This window comes from Hippichthys cyanospilos, chromosome 4, assembly GCF_059441005.1.
Source record: "Hippichthys cyanospilos isolate Australia breed blue-spotted pipefish chromosome 4, RoL_Hcya_1.0, whole genome shotgun sequence".
Lineage (NCBI taxonomy): Eukaryota > Metazoa > Chordata > Actinopteri > Syngnathiformes > Syngnathidae > Hippichthys > Hippichthys cyanospilos.
In genome coordinates, this window is record NC_142372.1 from 3,332,289 (window position 1) to 3,346,735 (window position 14,447).

The following is a 14,447-nucleotide window of genomic DNA, read 5'->3' on the forward strand; positions in this document are numbered from 1 at the left end:
AGCTCGCGCGCTCTGATCCAAGCCGCCGGAGGTGGCCCGGCTGCTGTCAATCAATGCGGGAACGGGTTTCCGAGGGTGTGATGTCGACGCGTGACAAGCGCCACCCCCGTCGTTTCGATATTCCCTCTTTATTTTGGGAACGCGGCCGCGCGTCCTTGAATCGAAAGCGCCCCGCGGGATGGAAACGCGCTCGAATTTGGTCCCGCCGAAAGATCACCAGCCTCTTATATATTACGCGTAATGATGTTGATGCAAAGTCTCTCCGTGCGCCTCCCGCAGGTCTCCGTGGTTCAACGGCTGGGGCTTCAATCTGCCTCGGGGTCAGTCTCTGCTAGATAAATGGAACCTGGTCCCGGAAGGCATCGACATCCTCATGACCCACGGCCCTCCGCTGGGTGAGTCCAATTAACCAATCACAGCACCCCTCCCAACGCCGCATCTAATGGGTTTGTACCTCATTGTTCCGCATTTGCATGGACGTATACGGAAAGCGGCGCAGCTGGTGCAACGGGTGCAAAGCAGTCAACCCTGAACGCACTTCATGCTTCAATATTTGTTTGACTTTATGAAGGGAACAAATATGAATTGTTGATTTTATCACCACAGACTGATTGTGTTTTCTGTCTGGGTGTTTAGGCTCACTTGTTCTCACCCCCTCTCCCTTTCTTTTTTCTTGTGTTCTCCATCTGGTTTTATTGAGTGATTTCCTTCCCCCTCGCCTCCAAAGGGGCTGCCGCCGCCGCTTCTGGCTTTGATTGCATGGAAAGTCCATTTTGTACCACTGTGACAGATGCCGCAAACAAACTCCGGCATCAGATTGTGCTTGGAGGATGGCAAGAAAAATCGAGATATCCGTACTGTATGACAGAAGGAAATATTTTCATGATGTATAGAAGTCGTTAAAATTAGGGTCCGACTGATTCATTGCTCGGCCGATTATGGTCCTTCAAATATCCGCCAAAAATAAGTCGAATGGCCATTGTTTGCTGATTATATCAACTTTTTACCCTTGTGTACTCTGTTCATTTACATCGATTGTGTACAATTTTTTTCTTTGTTTTAACCTCAATTTAAAGTTAATTCATTTCCTCTCTATAAAGATATTCAACAAATACCTTCCCGTTTGCTTTCATCTAAACCGCTGTGGCTTTTTTGCTAGCCAAAACCACACATTTGCATGAGCCTGTTGTTTTAAAAAGTGATCAGTAGGAACGGCAACTAGGTCAGTTGAGTTTCCTACGTCTATTAGACAGTCTTTGAAAAATAATCCGCCCGCTCTTGGCAGTCATAAGGAGCAGTTGAGCGCTACGAGCTGCGAACGCTGCGAGCATCTAGCGCTGCGAGCATCTAGCGCTGCTTGCTAGCCGCTAACGCCGGAGCTGCCGCTTATCGCAGGCAACCGGCGCCATATAATACACTCAGCCTAATTTAGACTTTATTAAGCATCCTTAATTAGCATAATGATGAGAGTCCGAAGTTTCTTGCGCGCTTGCCATTGCCATCAATAGCCATCGATTGCTATCTCTTATGTCGGTTTCCGAAACAGTTGTGTCAGTTGGTGTTTCTGCGTACATGTGCAGGTTTTCGCGACTGGGTTCCTAAGGAGCTGCAGAGAGTCGGCTGTGTGGAGCTGCTCAACACGGTCCAGAAGAGGGTGCGACCCAAACTCCATGCCTTCGGAGGCATACATGAAGGTAAAGCTGCCATTTTGTTTTTCACAAACATGTTGCAATTCTGCAATTCATGTTGCCGCCGTTTACGACGTTTTTGTTTTTGCAGGCTACGGCATCATGACGGACGGCTACACGACGTTCATCAACGCGTCAACCTGCACCGTCAGTTTCCAGCCCACCAACCCTCCCATCGTGTTCGACCTGCCCAACCCTTCCAGCTCCTGAGACCGCCACAAAAGGGGGGTAGGCGCTGTTCAGAAATAACATTTTTTTTCTACAAATATGTCAAATTAAAATAAAATTAAAAAAAAAAAAAAGAAAAGAATGTGTCTTTGCAAATTGTCGATCTTCTCCAAAATGTCGGGAATGCGGTGATTGGAAAATGAAGCCCCATGAAGCACTTTTGATATTTTTGCTTCTCTCGATGGCACTACTTTGAAGATGATTTGGAAATTTTCACTAGCCTTTAAAGCAAGAGCGCCATCTAAAGGAGTAAAAAAGTTTCACAAGTGCTTCATGAGGCTTCATTTTTTCCATCATTATAAGAATGTTTGGAGATATTTGGGGATAGATTAAAAGGAGAATATTGGTGTCTTTTTTATATATATTAATCAGTGATTCTACTTGCAAGGCACATTTTTTTTTTTCGATGATGATCCACTTTTTTTTTGTCATCATGCAGACTTCAGTTTACATCTCAGAACTGCAGCTTGTTGATTTTTATGACAAGAAGAGAAATCCATTGCCTGGATAAATTCAGAATGAATTTTGGGAGGCGGACACCAGTGTTCTCCTTTTCCAGGGGGATTTTGTGAGTAAACAATCTTGCTCTTGATAAATATTGGTCAGACCTGTAAGATAAACAATGTTTTGTGGATTTGTACAATTTCTTTGTTTGGTTTACATTGACCAGACAATGGATGCCATCTATGTTTAACTTGTTGTTGTATCATCTATTTTGGGTTTAGTTTTTTTTTTTTTTTTTCTCGTCAGTTGCGCTTTTCTTATTGGCTGACAGGGACGCTGCCTTAAACTAGCTTTAATGTTCTCAGCTAGAGCTCCACTCTTTCCCTCTGCGAGATCAGAGAGAAAAAAAAAGTCCTTATTTATTGTCCAACTTTCCCGCTAGACAACAGCGAACTCACGCAGGGACCGAAAGCTATCGAATTACAGCCCAAACGTTTACTTTATATTCCATCCCATTCAATGACTCCTGTTCTAATTTGGAAAGTTTATGTACAAAAAAAATATATTATATATTCATGTTGTAAAATTTCTGTATTAAAATGTGTTTAACGGGGTGGGGGGGTTGCTTTCATATTTTCTTTGGCAATCTTTCTTTGACAGGGTTTTTTTTTTCACCTTGTTTGTTTTGGATGAGAGGGGAAGTAGAAGTTTCAGAACCACAATCCATCAGGTGCTGTTTATTCCCAGCAACGCGCCTGCCTAAACATACCTAAGTTGTCCATTCTAGTGTCAAATTGAATAGGTTTTTCTTTGTTGTTTTCTTGCTTTGTTTTCTTTCTAATTTTGCACTGTGTGTAAATGCAATCTTGCTAGCACAAAAAAAAAATGTTGCCAATAGTAGTTTCAACTTTGCTGCTGTAAATGCTTTTTTCGTGCTCTCTCGCTCTCTCTCTTTGATTGTATGGAAATGTTAGTCCTCTCTTTTCAGTTCATTGTGATATATTTAGCTGCCTTTATATGCAAATAAAATTGCAGATTTTTACTTATGGGGACATGTCGACTTTTAATGGTGCCGCCTTTCTCGATAGTGGCCCTGTTGATGTGCAGCGCTGGCGTCATAAAGGTCTTAAAGATATATTTCTAAATGCCACTCACATTGGATTGTCGGGGGGGCGGCCGTACTTGGAAAAACCACTCTGCAGTAAAAAAAAAAAGTTTGCTAAATGCCAACATTTTGACAGTTTTATTGTATATGCCATTTTATATGAATCATAGTCTATTATCAATCAACAAACTTGTGGCGATGCTGGTTACGGTGAGTCAATCGAATTAATTCGATTCTTTTTTTTTTTTTTAATTAAAATTTGAAAATGAGCTAAATAGTGATTTGACGTTTTCATGGGTGAGTGGTTTGCAAGACTTATAATCTTTACTAAATACTTAACTCATGCATTGTAAGCCATCTTCTGGCCCTCTCTTACCATAACACTTGAAAATCAATAAATAAATACCTAGGATTAAATGCCAAGACTTATTAAAGATACGTAACAAGCAGTGTTTGGGATTGAATAAGTTAAATGTGACATTTAAGCAAAGTACGCCAAGCTATGTATGTTAAATTTACAATAAAACAGATTTAGCATTATCGATGTCAAAATAGTTTTCACAGGATTTATTTACTATGTAATGTTGTTTTGGGTGACTTAATTCGATTATAATTGATTTGAGTAAAAAAATTGTTTCATTCTTTTAGATAGTTTTATCCTTCCTTTTATCCACTGCTAAGAAGCTTCTTCCTGTCTTTTTTTTTCACTTTTTTTTTATACTGTTTTTTTGTTTTTGTTTTGTTTTTGTGACTGGACTGTAGTTCCAAATACTTATATTCAGTATATAAATCCTCTCTACTGCCCCCTAGCGGCTTGGCATGATTATAAATAAATTTCAGGATGCACTCATGCGTTTGTGTGTAGAGGCCATTTTTTTTAACAATCAAAGCTGTGTGAAGGATGATTTTGTTTTTCTTTTTTTTTGCACACGAAGCGGGGGACGATTTTGCGGTTTTCAGAACCCTAAAAAAAATGACGCGTTGGCAGTCAACAAATGGAGCTTTCACTTGATGACTCAATGCTGCTTGGAATGTTGCATTTCACGTTGCACTCACCAACACTGTTCAGCCTCTGGAGATTCTCATTTGGGGGGAAGAAAGAAAAACAACAAAACACAAACCAGAGCGCGGCCATGAGGCCCAGATGAAATCACCTTAGCTCATTCCTCACATGATTTCATCAGGTTTCCTTCCTTTCCACCTCTCGCCAACATATCCAGCGTAGTCCAAAAATAAAACGGGCTTGACTTGTACGGCGCCTCTGCCAGCCTTTTTTCCCACCGACCCCCTTCTCTCGTCACCGCGACATCAAAGCAGTCGGAGCAATTAGCTATTCTCCGAAACAAGAGCGGCAAAGCATGGCCCCGCACCCACCAGATCCCCTCGCACATTACCATAATCCAGTCTAATCATATTAACACGGGCCGCAGATGAGCACGGGGAGACATGGCTGCGTACCGTCTGCAATGAGAGCCTGTCTCTGTAGGCTCGGGGATGTAATAAATACTCGCATGTATGCCGTGATCCTTTAACGGAATGCGCCGCTTGTCTCTCGCTAGACCGTGTACGTTCAACAGAAAAAAATATAAAATAACAGCTTTTGGAATTCTCTTTCACATAGAAATAGCTTGAAAATCATTCTGGGAGAACGGACTCGGTTACATTGACGTGGCAGTTATGAGTTGTTTACTTGAGAAGCTATATTCAAATTAGAGCTGTCAAAAGATTTCAAAAATTGAGAGAATCATTCATTTGGGTCTAATTAATTGAGTTAATCAATCTCGTTTTGATCTTAGCTAATCATTTCGGATAAAAACCTGCAACTTGTTTTGTTTCCTTTGTTACCTTTGTTACCTGCTGCATTTGAGCCGAGCCCCAAGTGCTGGTTGCAGCCTTTAGTTTCAATCAAGATAACTGATGCTGTGTTCTTTTGTCAATTGCCAAATCATTAGAAAATGACATAAAATAAAACATGTCCATCGTGTCCATCGCAGATTGGCTCAAATACGGGGGGTTCTCGAGTGTAATTTGGCAAAGAGATTTTTTCTGGCTCGCTACATTAGCTACATTGGTTACAGATGCAGCTAGGTGCTTTGCATTGATGTGGTAGGCTGAACTTGAACCAAGCTACTTCTTATGAACAATGCATCATCACCATAAAAGGTACAGTACACTTGATGTTTTTTTTTAGGTTCTAAAGTTCATCAGACCAATTGAAAGTTAAATAAATGTGATTTAAAAAAAAAAAAAAACATAACTATGACTAATTGATCATAAATTTGTTTTTTGACACCACTAATTAAAACTACTCATTCAAAAACATTCATCTCTAAATTGTCCTTAAGTCATAATGCATTAAAAGTCAGGCCTTAACTTCAGAATTAAAAAATGGACATGCTAGCAAACGTCAACAAGTAAGCCGACAGGAAGTGAGTATTTGCAAACAGGAACTGAAACGGTGTAGTTCCAGACTGAGGTTTGGCAATGGGGGCTCTTCGCCCACAATGGATGATCACATCATGAGCAGAAAATTGGTATAGGGCAACTATAGAAAAATGAAGCCTCATGAAGCACTTGTGAGGCACACAAGATTTACGTGGTTGTTAAATTTCCCGGTTGATAGGGGGGGCAGGCGCGTCTTCATATCGAGGATTTAGTTTGACTTCTTTAGCTGCATTAATATGACAACAAATGCTGACTTTACATAAGCTTACATGCTAATTTGTGCATACTGTGCATCTTCTTGGCAAGTGTCTCTTTGGAGAGTAAAAAAATAAAAAAAAAAAACATCTGTACAAAGTACTTAACCGAAGTTTGAAGGTCACTCCTCTTTGGTAATGAAGTAAAGCATACATTTAAAACCTACATATTTGTCATGTGTATATACGCATGCAGATCAGATCAAACGTTGGTAGATTCGATCAACAAGTTAAAAAAAAAAATACTTGCAGAACATAGATCTGGTCATAATAAAGAAAATCAACTGTGCATCTATTTAGGAACAGACTACATTCCAAACAAGTGGTTCTCAACATTTTTTTACTAATATACCCACTTTTAAAAAGCATCAAATTAGAAAATCTCACAGCACACTCCTGGTACTGTAATAACTTGGTTGATGTTGGCACCATCTGGGTGAAATTTCAGCTTCCTATGCAGTCTTCTTTCGAAGCTTTCCCTTTGATGTGAAATAAAAAGAATTGGACAAAATCCCACTCAGCGGTTAAATATGAGTCTTATGGTTTTAACCAGGAAGTGAAACGTCTTGTTTACCGAAGCCGCACCTCTCACTGTGTGGCTCACTAAGAGCTTTCCTCCTATCAAATCGGACATGTAAGAAACCAGTTTTCCTAAGAACAGTTCCGGATGAATTATTTACTCCTGATTTTGATTGTTCGGCTGTGTGCTCCCAAACATATTTTCGCCACTTTGGCATTCTCAACGACAAACATAGTTAAAAAAAAAAAGACAAATGTTGTTTACATTTTTTTTTAAACTTTCGTTTCACGGAAGGCATTGTGTGGCAATTACATATACATTTCAATATTTATATACATTTAATTATTGTATATATTTGTGTTACTATTGGTTGGATAGGTGTCATAATTACCGATTAATGATATATTTTTTGGAATATTCCCACGTGCAAGGTTATGGTATGGATTTATTTGTAGTAACAAATGCTAGTGTAACGTATAAAACAGGTTTAAGTTTAAATACTGTTTAAAAGTTGAAATAATAATCGGATTAATCTGTAGCAATTTATCTCTAAATTTTGTTACAGCGACAGAATCTAATCTCGTTTGATTGTTCGGTATCAATTATGCGGCATCCAAAAGAAGTTAACATTGTCAAATTGAACACACGCACGCACACATAAATGTGAATTTACAGCGCACATAAAGACATGTGTAAATCAGTGAGGCGTTGGCTTTTAATGTAGTCACTCGCCTGCGTAAAACCTAATTTAATTAAATGGAAAGTTCAGCGGCTAATGATGCAGCTTTGCTAATTATTTTCCGAATTAATTATTCCTCCGCCGAATGAATTGATGCCGTCACCTCTGCTTCGCGTTTACGACTTGTAAAGGAGCGCTGATTGAACTTGGAGTGAATTGACCCCTTAACCCCTGCAACAATATGTGATTATCACAAGTGGAAGGCTTGAATAGCGACAATACTTCCCCGGGTGTCTTTACATCAGCGCCTCTTTGACATTGACTTCCTTCCGCGTTCTTGCGCTCTCTATTTACTCGGCATTTGGAAAATAACCGTAATTACCATTAATGGGTCCCGCTGACTTATTATTCACTCATTTGGAACATTGTTTACATGACTATTTCCATTCCCAAGTCAGACTAATACGTTTCCATTTGGTTTTGTTTTTTATTAACTTCCTGTTCGCTTTATGACAGAAGAGCAGGTAGCTAAAGAAATTCATCGGTGATCATCTGATAAAATAAATATTGTTTATTTATAAATACATATATATCATTCAGTTCAATTTAGATTCTGTAATTCCCTCCAAATAAGACGCACATGTGTATAAGACGCACCCTTAATTTTGGGGGCAAGTTCTGGGATTTTCTATCTTACTGTGTAAAAGATGCGACGCGTCAGCAAAAATGTAATTTCTAAAGTAATGTAAAAAATAAACCATATTCCTACACTCTTAAAGTGTTTGTAGTGGTCTAAAACTGTACTTGACACGAGCAAGTTATAATTTAATATATATATATATATATAAGGAAAAAAAATGGCTCGTTTTTTCTTTAAGGTGGTCAAAATTTAACCCAGTAACAAATGATTCTCACAAAAATAATCTCAAATTCTTGTGGCCCTGTGTTGTAAAACGTGTGAAGATTGTTTGACATCTCGAACAGCCCCATTGTGGCACAAATAATGGCTTCTACTCCCGTTCCTTTTTTTCCCCACAGCATTTTCTTATTGTATGAAAAAAATATTGCCTTCCAACTACTTGCTTTATCCCACTAACTTTATAACGCTAACAGGTATTAAATTGATTTATTGACTAAATGGTAAGTATGCATTCATTTTCTCACAATATGGTTTCTTGTAGGGTTTTGCCCGCTTTGGGCCATTGATCTTGATACACCTTAAAACAAGCGTTACAAACACTCGGAGGCTAAAAATGAATATAGATTGTTTAAACAGTTAGAGGTTCAAACCGGCACCATGCGTTCATTCCTAAAAGCTTGCAAATGGGACTTATTTGAAGTTTCACAAGGGACCCGTATGACCATGTGGTCAAGATTAAAATCAATTATCCTATTGATTATTCCATCGTACCCTTACGAAAAACAACATCTTGTCCCCCACTGTCATATAAAGAGCTTCAGACATCTATCAGCATCTGATAATTAAAAATAGGCGGGAAAAAGAAAAAACGAATCCGCCTGTTGATCAGCGTTTGTACACGTGCGGGCGAACAGACTGCGGCGACAGAAGCGTGGATCAGAGGTCAATTCTTCATTAATGTCTCATTAATGTCTTCAAGCGGATTCATTGAGTGGAGTCTTTTTTTCGCACAAGGCATGTATTAATAGGAGGCGAGGAGGGAGTGTCTCAGCAGGACACGCCAGATGGAGGACGCGTCACGGCGGATAGTTGTTGGCTAGGCGCAGCTCAGCCATCGTTGGTGATGACAACCGCACGCCCGGGATTGGTCAAGAGGTCACTGGGAGAGACGTGGAGGGATTGTGTGTAGGCTGAAGGCACCTTTAACGTTGTTATTCTTTTTGTAGCTTGCGCTTTTTCGACACGCTACTCCTTCAACATTTTCCGACCGAGTCTCAAAATTCCAACGTCGACTTATTGCAGAAATTCACCACATGTGTGCTTCTATTTTTCCTGTTTCAAAAATTCACCGTTTTCCCCAAATTAGAAGGTTGTCACCCCAAAATTCACCATTCATTTCTCATGGAGCTCAATTTCCCTATTAGTTATTAACCAATTATTTCAAAGCCTCATTGACCTAGGGCTGTAATGAGTCCTCAAAATATTTTCACCCAAAACAAATTCACCCAAGACCTGGCAAAAACTTGGCACGCAGGGCAGCACAGCTTGCTTACTTGTTTACTGCAAACTAAAAAAATTTCACGCTGGTATATTCGGGTGAGAAAATCAGAGGCTTTTGACATGCAAACATGTGGGAAACATTGCCCTCTGGTGGTAGGACGACAAAGTCCTTAATTTGACATGTATTTCTACATGTTAATATCCCCGAGGATCAGCTCAATCATGTCAGCCAATATCGTGAATGCGATTAAAATTCGATTAATTGTGCAGCCCTACTATTTGGTTCTGTATGGCTTTAAAAAAATCAAATATTTCCGTTTAGACACCTCTGCAATCATCACACTTTTTGTTACAAACTGACCCTGGCCTCCATCACAGAAGGGAAAAGTTATTTATCCCTCATGAGAACAAGTTTAGGGACCCCTGCCATATTTTTTGTCATGGATAGCAACTGCGTTGACACAAACTGGAGCAGCCGCTCATGACAGTAAATCCGCAAAGATCTAACAGTGAAAGAGTATCTGTGCAGGCCTTTGCGTTTAATCCTGAGGAATTCCTGGGAATCGCTCATTTGGCGCCAGTCTTTCTGTCCAGTGACTCAAACCCCCTCCGGCACACTCAGAACAAGCGGCTCACCCCGACACACTCCACCTGTTGGCTTTGGCACGCACGTCACAGTGTTTGCCCCGCCGGTTTGGCCTCGTCTCACTCGCCGCCTTCAGGTGACGGACCGCGCGCTTCCATCTCACCGATAGCGACTTAATTGAGTATGATAACCCCCGTGGCACCGCTGTTTATCCAGACACCCTTCTCTGGACACTTCCCGCCCTGAATTTCAATGCGAATGACCGGAGTCTCGTATACGGGAATAAAGTCAAAGATTTTCAATAATAGATGGTGATATTTTGTTCAAAAAAAAAAAAAAACGTTGATCATTACCCGGGGTGCAGCTATTTCATATTCTTGGTATTCGGACAGCCTCCAGAGAATTTGGAGTATTTGGATGAAAATATATCAAATCAGGCTTCTGTATCCGAAAATGAAAAGTGAGATGTCGATTTATTCGAATTCTACATTTGATTTTCCTTAAAATTGTATCTAATATACAAAGTAGCTCAAAAAATGAAGTTACGGCAATTTGAATGTCCTCAAGTTGGAATTGCTAGTTTTAAGAGAAATGCCTTTCAATTTTTTTGATTTGTTTACATTCATCGTTCAATTGTGCGCATCATCTTCTAATCCTTTTTTGTATACACTTTGATTCAAATTTAATCTTTCGGCTGAGATGAGACCTTAAGGGGTTGCTTTCGTATGTTTTTGTATAAGGTATAATTTGTCAAATTAATTTAAAAAGAACTTTGAAATATATATATATATATATATATATATATATATATATATATATATATATATATATATATATATTTCAAAGTTCTTTTTAAATTAATTTGACAAATGACATATGTCCACTTCATTATTAATACATTTTTTTCCATAAATTCTGCAGCATACTACTTTCCAATCCAGATTGTCTTTCATAAATTGTGTTCACGAAACAGCACATTTGAGTGAGCATGCTTGGTAGAAAAGTGATCAGTAGGAACGGCAACTGTGTCAGGCTGTCAACATCCAAGTGTGCAAAATTAGTTGAAAATATGGATACAATTGATGCCTGTTGAAATACACAAAGGCTATGTTATTTTGTCATTTTTCACGTAACCGGTAATCAGTATGTTTTCCTGCCAAAAATTGGCATTTGCCGAAAAAGAATCTTTTCGGTCATGCCCTAGTCGATAATACGGATGCAGCTATCCAGTATTATCGGCATCATAAAGTCATAATTTCATTCCAGTTGACATTCTTGGTGCCATTGTCACTTCCCAAACTTAACTGTCCTTGCTCCAGCTGTTTTCGTTTCCATTCCTGTCAATATTTATGGCTGCGTTTGTCTCTATCAGCTGCACTGAAACCTTGACGCTCGATTTTAAACGGCGAAGTCCTCTTGCCGTCAAAAGTATTTACATGGCCTTCATAGGGAAAACACTTCTCGATTCTTTTCATAATCGTATTAATCTCCCGGCACGCGCATTTGACTCCTCCAATGCGTCTGAATTAGGCTCATTAAAAAACATCTCTAAACATAAGGCGAGAAAACGCCGTATTAATTGGCTTCTATGTTTTATTTACCTGAGAGATGGAGCCGGCCCGCGGCGTTTCCTCCCTCGGGGGTTGAACCGAGCGTGGCCTTGAGACCCCCGTTGAATCATTTAATTAACCGGGCTTTTTCTTTTTTTTTTGTTTTTTCAAGCCGTGTAGGTGCGCGACCTCTTTTAATTGAATGTCCGCGTGTGTGATTATTGTCCATGTTGGGACAAAGGAGATGGCGGGGATATCCGCGTCTCTATTGAGCCCGGACGCAAAGGGAAAAATACCGCCGCGGGCTTCTCCGGGTTCCGAACGGACGCCGTGCGGCTTTGCGTTCAGGAGTTCGCGCCGGAAAAAGAAGACAAACGCGGAAGACTATGCGAACGATGCGCGGCAATTCCGAATGTGCGGCAAAGGTCAAGTTGACTTTGCGCGCTGGATAATTAAATCTGTGATAATTGAGATGTGGGTGAAAAGCGCAGGAGAAAGATTGAGGTGCGGTCGACAGCCGTATGAGGAATTAATTGCATATTTTGGGAGATGTAAATGGTTAAAGTGGCTCTTGTTATTGTTCTTGTTGCTTCGCAACACTCGTTTATACGTGAATGGGGAAAGGAGGAAGTCGGCTAATAACTCCTTCCTTCCCTCCATCTATCATCCAAAATATTTTTGGGTTCATCATGTTCAACACAATATTTCTGACACTAGGCTGAAAACTCAAAAAAAAAAAAAAACATCAACTCAGGCAGTCAGGAGTTGCTAATCCTTGAAAGAAACCAAGTGTGGATCATCAAACATAATCTACTTACTTCATATTTTCCGCAGCTTAGTTCACATGCCCAAGAGAGAAAAGCCAATCAAGCGCTAAATTTCTCTAAAGGCATACAAGAAGTTCCAAAAGTGCCCCAAAAATTGAAGATATATATATTTTTTTTTTAACGATAACAAGCGCGGATACCACCTATACTTACATAAACTATACACAAAGTATAAATGCATACCATACAAAATATATATATATTTTACTTTTTTGTATAGTTTATGTAAAGTTCAAAACATTGCTCGTTTTTGAATGGAAAATTTTGTGTATAAAAAATATCATTGGTATCCGTGCTCTGATATCGGGGACTTCTCATGGTTTGAAAATTTCTTCAAAACGTTGCTGGTTTTTGAAAAGAAATTTTGTGTGTAAAAAGTATCATTGTTATCGGTGCTTCATATCGGGGACCTCTCATGGTTTGAAACTTTCTTCGAAACGTCGCTGTTTTTGAATGGAAATTTTGTGTTTAAGAAGTATGATTGGTATCGGAGACTTCTCATGGTGTTAGACTTTCTTCAAAACAAACTGGTTTTTGAATGGAAATTTCGTGTTTAAGAAGTATCATTGGTATCGGAGACTTCTCATGGTTTGAGACTTTCTTCAAAACGTTGCTGGTTTTTGAATGGAAATTCCGTGCATAAAAAGTATAATTGGTATCGGTGCATGATATTGGGGACTTCTCATGGTTTGAAACTTTCTTCAAAACGTTGCTGGTTTTTGAATAGAAATTGTGTGTATAAAAAGTATCATTGCAGTGCTTCGTATCGGTGACTACTTGTGTACTCTTGACTTCGTTCCACTTTGTGTATCTAAAGCATAGGTAGTATCGGAGCTTGGTTATCGGTATCGGTGACCATTCTAGAGTCGGGTTCTTGTACTTGTATTGGTCTGAAATCAAAAACAATTTCGAACATCCCGAGTAAAAACCATTGAGATTTGCGCACGTTGAGGATTTTTCGAGGTTCTAATAAAGTTCGTGGCATTGACGAGAAGGCCGTGGGAGGCGCGGGGGAATTCGGGTACGCCGGGCGGGCATGTTAAACGTCTACTTCCTGCGCGTATTGATTTAAATAATTTGTCCAAACAGGAAGGTGCGCACGCACATAGCCAGCAGCTCCTCTGGAACAATTTGACACATGCTTTCATTGAAGTGAGCAGCTGCTCGATAGCGCTAAGGAGGAACGGGGATTGACTCTGGCATAATTACACAAACCCCTGCATGAATTTGGTCCCAATTAAAGCTCAACACTTAACCCATGCTAAAGCTAAACGCGGAAGGGCAGATCGATGCTGCGAGGCTTTTTTTCCTCCCTTGAGCGGTCGCCGTGTAGTCTTGTGCAAAACAGGGCCATTACATACGCCGTGCGGCTCCTTGAAGATAATTACAGTGAGAGGGGAGCCTCGCCGCCGCGGGACTTGTCAGGTGCCGCTTTCCTAACTCGAGCCGTTTTACGAGTGAAGATGCCAAACCCTCTAGAGAAATAGACTCAATATTCATACGCTGAGGCATGCGCGAGTACAAATACAATATATTATAAAATATCCGGACTACTTGACCTTTTTTCGATGATGTAGAATCCCGTGAAATGTTTTTTTTGGCCATGCACCCCCTAAAGCGGGTATGGGCCATAGGCGGTCCGTTAAGATTTTTAATCCAGCCGAATTTGAAAATGCAAAGGTTTTATTGTCATATCCATTGTAATGATACACAATGAAATTCTTATTCTGTTCACTTCCCACAATCAAGCAAATAATAAAGTAGGCAATAAAACAAAAACAAACAGTCAGGGAGCGATAAGGGCAGTAATAACGAACTACTAATAAATTAAATGACTTACATTCTAAGCATATTATGGAGTAGATCGAGTGGAAGAAATGTATACAAAATATCATGTAGTGCAAAATATGATGTATTTAGCAGCGTTCCTGTGCAGGACAGCATAACTGTTAGCAAGTTTTTAAAAAAAATCTATTTTGAC

The 14,447-nt window shown here is 39.8% G+C and overlaps 1 protein-coding gene across 2 annotated transcripts in view; it reads left to right on the forward strand.

The window, feature by feature from the left end:
- mpped2a (metallophosphoesterase domain containing 2a) overlaps positions 1-3,406 on the forward strand; it is a 42,147-nt gene extending 38,741 nt beyond the window's left edge. For both annotated transcript variants that reach the window (XM_088413639.1, XM_088413640.1), the window contains exons 5-7: positions 280-395; positions 1,581-1,694; positions 1,780-3,406. In XM_088413639.1, the coding sequence (XP_088269765.1) occupies positions 280-395; positions 1,581-1,694; positions 1,780-1,898 (349 nt within the window). In that variant the 3' untranslated portion in view covers positions 1,899-3,406. The remainder of the gene's footprint in view (positions 1-279; positions 396-1,580; positions 1,695-1,779) is intronic.
- Positions 3,407-14,447: the final 11,041 nt, after the last annotated feature.